Below are 3,835 nucleotides of genomic sequence, written 5' to 3'. Positions count from 1 at the left end.
TTATTTTAAATGATGAGAATTTTTAATTTGGAGAATAAAGATATATAGGAAAGTTATTAAATCAAAATAAACATACATTGGTCATTTATTTATGTCCACTTCTTAATCTTTTTCACATTATTAACATGTTTTTACAATTCTCTTCTGTGTTCTGAGTTGCTTTGCTCATGGTTTGATTTGATTGTTCTGATGATGATTCATCTGTTGGCTGTAAAATGCTACCATGTTGTTCAACATATCCATATTAAGTGGCTGCAGTATCACATTTATATATTCTATTTAATCAGTCCTTAATCACAAGAAGGAAAACAAAAAGTGTCTAACACAGAAAATAAAAAACTTTTTTCTTTTTCTTTTTTCTTTTTTTTAAAGGTGGGTGCAAATTATAGAATCACAAAATCCGAAAAGGTTATATATATATGGTGGAAACTCAGGTGCAGTCAACTTTACGTGAAGTTGATAGTTGAGAGTCGTTAGATGAAAATTTAGTCAAATCAGTCAAATAATCTAACGGCTCTCAGTTATTAACTTCACGTAATCACGACTGTACCTAAGTTTTCACCGTTATATATATTAGAGACAATTTATATAGCTTGTTTTGTCTCCTATATAATATATTATTTTTTATTCCACTAAAATACTTATTGAACACAATTTTAAAGAATAAAAACAACATTTGCTAAACTAAATCATTGTAACTATTTAATAAATATTACTTTTTAAGACTTTTTAATTATTTATAAATCAATCTATTATTTTTTTAAAGCATGAGAAATGGAAAGAAAACATAGGTTAACTGTTATATTGATTTTCAAAAAATTTTAATCTTATAATACATCATTCAAAGTTTGACCTAAATACCTAAATACCAATGACACACCAAGATTAACTAATTCAAATTAATTCTTTTTAAAAATAAAAAAAAATCAATAATGACATACTTGTGCAAAAGTAGGAGTCCCATATGAAGCAGAAGGCAGAGGGATTGAAGCATTGGTGTTTGAAGGCATCATCAAGGAAGGTGCAAGAAACATTGGAGCAGAGGCAGTGTTAGCAGCTCCAATTGTTGTTGTTGGTTGGATGAGTTGTGGAAACAATGGCCTAATTGGATTTGGAGCATTGTTTGCCATTGATCTTGCTAGCATAGACATTTGAAGTTGTTGTTGCATTATCATCTGTGGCATGCTCACACTCATCATCATTTCTATTTGTGCTTGAAGTTGTTTCAAGTACTTAATCACCTCATCCAACATTGAAGCTTTGTCTGTCTGCAATTTCAATTTCATTATATATCTATGTATCTTCATAAATTAGTATAAATAAAGACATTTAGGTTGTTCTTAGTAACTCTCAGCATATAAATTACTAGATATTCTAGTGTCTCGATATTTTTAATGATGTGATATTTTATTTCTCTTTATATCTGTATTTCGTTCTCTAAACAGATTTGTATTATCTGCTAGTACTAAATAAATTTGCGTATTATTAAAAATTAAATATGAAACTTGAAATGTTAGCCAATATAAAATTTGGTATTTTTTTTTTAGAAAAAAGAAATAAAATAAATATTAAACTTGAAGAATAAGATGAATTCCTCTCTATTTGTTGTTGATTGTTCTTACTTCTCACCTTATTTGCATTAGGCACTAACCGCTGCAATGCTTTCATCTTCTGATTAATTCTATCTCTTCTTCTCTATATATAGACCAACAAAAAGTCGAAGGATTCAAAGTTTGATTTCAAGTAAGCTAGAAGAATATTAGCAAAATATAAGTAATTAAGTAATAAGAAAACTTGAATTATATATTATTATTATTATTTATTTATTTATTAACCCGTTCTGATTGGTTATGGACGGCAGCAGTTCTATTTCTCCTTACAACTGATGATGATTTGCTCTGCCCTGTTTCACCTTTCCCACCATCTCTATCATTTTCATTATTCCGAACTTCCTGTTTAAATTCAAATCAATCACTTGTATAAAATATACGTTAAAATATAAAACATACATTAAAAATATATATATTTATACACAAATAAATAAATAATAACTGATTTTTCGTATACATGTGATATTTTTGTTGCATTTAATCCCTAATAATACATTAGGCTACAATCATATATTATCATGCACATCAAGTTAGAACCAAGTTGATGAAATAATTAATAGAAATAAATAATAATAATAATAATAAAAGAAGAAGAGAGTAATTAAGGGTTACCGATCCACTTTGACAAGCAGAATCCTCCTCAAGAATCTTATCATTTTTGAAGCTTCTTGGACCAGAGTCAAGAGAAGGCCACGTCATCATGGTTGTGACGTCATTGTTGTCCCTACAAAATGTGACACTAGCAGTAGCAACACCACATTTTCTATTATTAGTATTATGGTCTTCTAATAACATCTTCTTAGTATTATTGATGCTAACATAATTAACATCTCTCCGATGTTGTTGTTGATCGGAATAAGAAGAATGTGATCTTTTCCTTGAAAGTGTTGGCACCATTTGATGATGTTCCCCTGAGGATGCAACAATGGAGCTTGTTGTGGTAGGAACATCAACATAAGCATGGTTGTCTTTCATGGTCAACTTTGACTTTTTATTGTTGCATGTGGCTTGTTGAACAATGGACTCTAATGTATCATGGGCCCTATTAACCCATGTGGGCTTTTTTTGTGAAGTTGGATCAAGCCCACTGAGCCCATGCATTGATATCTGCCCATTTTCCCATGTCAGCTCTGCAATCTCATCATAATTATTGGCCCTGAAAAATCAAGCACACTACATATGAGACTTGATTTATTAGCAAAGTTTTATTTTTCCTCAAAATAGTTTATTAAATTGAGTTTTTTTTTAGATTAAAAAAGACAATCGAAGTTATATTTAGTAAATCAAATAAAAGTAATTTTTAACATCTAGAATGATTTTAATAGATATAAATATAATAAAAAAAGTAAAAAAAAAACCATAGATATTTAGTGATATATAACATTATATTAGATTTTTTATGAAAAATACATAGTATTTATAAAAAAATAAAAGCTAATTTCAAAAAGTATTATCATAGTTATTTTCAAAAGTACTTCTAATTTTTCTGAGATGACAGATATTACTATTTCTCCATTATTATTTGGCTATAATATAATAATAAGATTAAAAATAACTTTATAATTATACATATATTATTTCTGAGATCAATAATTAAATTAATTTTATAATTGAAATTATTATTTAAAAATACTGAAATATCTGACATCATAATACATGTAAAATGCTTCCAATAAGATATTTTCAGAACAATGATATGTAGATGCAAGAAAAGAAAATGAAGAGTTGAACAAGATAACATGGGTATTCTATTATATTCTAATCTTTGATTCCTTAATAATAATAATCATCATCAAATTAAAATGAGTAAATAAAAGGTTCTGGTGGTGTTCCGAAAATGATGAAGCATAATATATATATATAATAGTAAGTAATCAATATGAAGAAATTGGGGTTATGATAATTAATGAAAAGTATAGAGAGAAGTATATACATACATGGGAACAAGATGAGTGGTGGGAGAAGCTTGAGAAGATTTGGTAATAGTAATACCCTCTTCTAATTGGAGTGTTTCTTGTTCTTGTTCTTGTCTTTGTTGTTGTTGTTGTTTCATGTTCCAGTTTGGAATCAAATACTGATGACTACTACTACTCATACTCATCATCCTCTTTCTCTTTCTCTTTCTCTATCTCTATGTTAAGTTGTTGTTGTTGTTTGTTGGAGAAGTAATATTTCAACCTGGTCATACTCAAATCATGACCATACAATAATTATAATGCAAATAA

General features: G+C 28.1%; 1 protein-coding gene across 2 annotated transcripts; it reads right to left on the bottom strand.

Annotated features, from left to right (window-relative positions):
- LOC130943455 (transcription factor PIF7-like) lies at positions 1–3,835 on the bottom strand. 2 transcript variants are annotated; one of them, XM_057871334.1, is made up of 6 exons: positions 3,548–3,835; positions 2,223–2,766; positions 1,881–1,952; positions 1,630–1,695; positions 942–1,268; positions 1–252 (listed from the first exon to the last, which is right to left on the bottom strand). In XM_057871334.1, the coding sequence occupies exons 1-6, from the start codon at positions 3,712–3,714 to the stop codon at positions 166–168; spliced, it is 1,263 nt and encodes a 420-aa protein (XP_057727317.1). In that variant the 5' UTR covers positions 3,715–3,835; the 3' UTR covers positions 1–165. The 2 variants fall into 2 exon arrangements, with proteins under 2 accessions (XP_057727317.1, XP_057727316.1); XM_057871333.1 differs by having other exon boundaries at positions 1,836–1,952; positions 3,548–3,834.

This window comes from Arachis stenosperma, chromosome 8 (assembly GCF_014773155.1).
Source record: "Arachis stenosperma cultivar V10309 chromosome 8, arast.V10309.gnm1.PFL2, whole genome shotgun sequence".
Taxonomy (NCBI): Eukaryota; Viridiplantae; Streptophyta; class Magnoliopsida; order Fabales; family Fabaceae; genus Arachis; species Arachis stenosperma.
The sequence above is the reverse complement of the archived record's forward strand: the minus strand, read 5'-3'. Positions and strand labels throughout refer to the sequence as shown.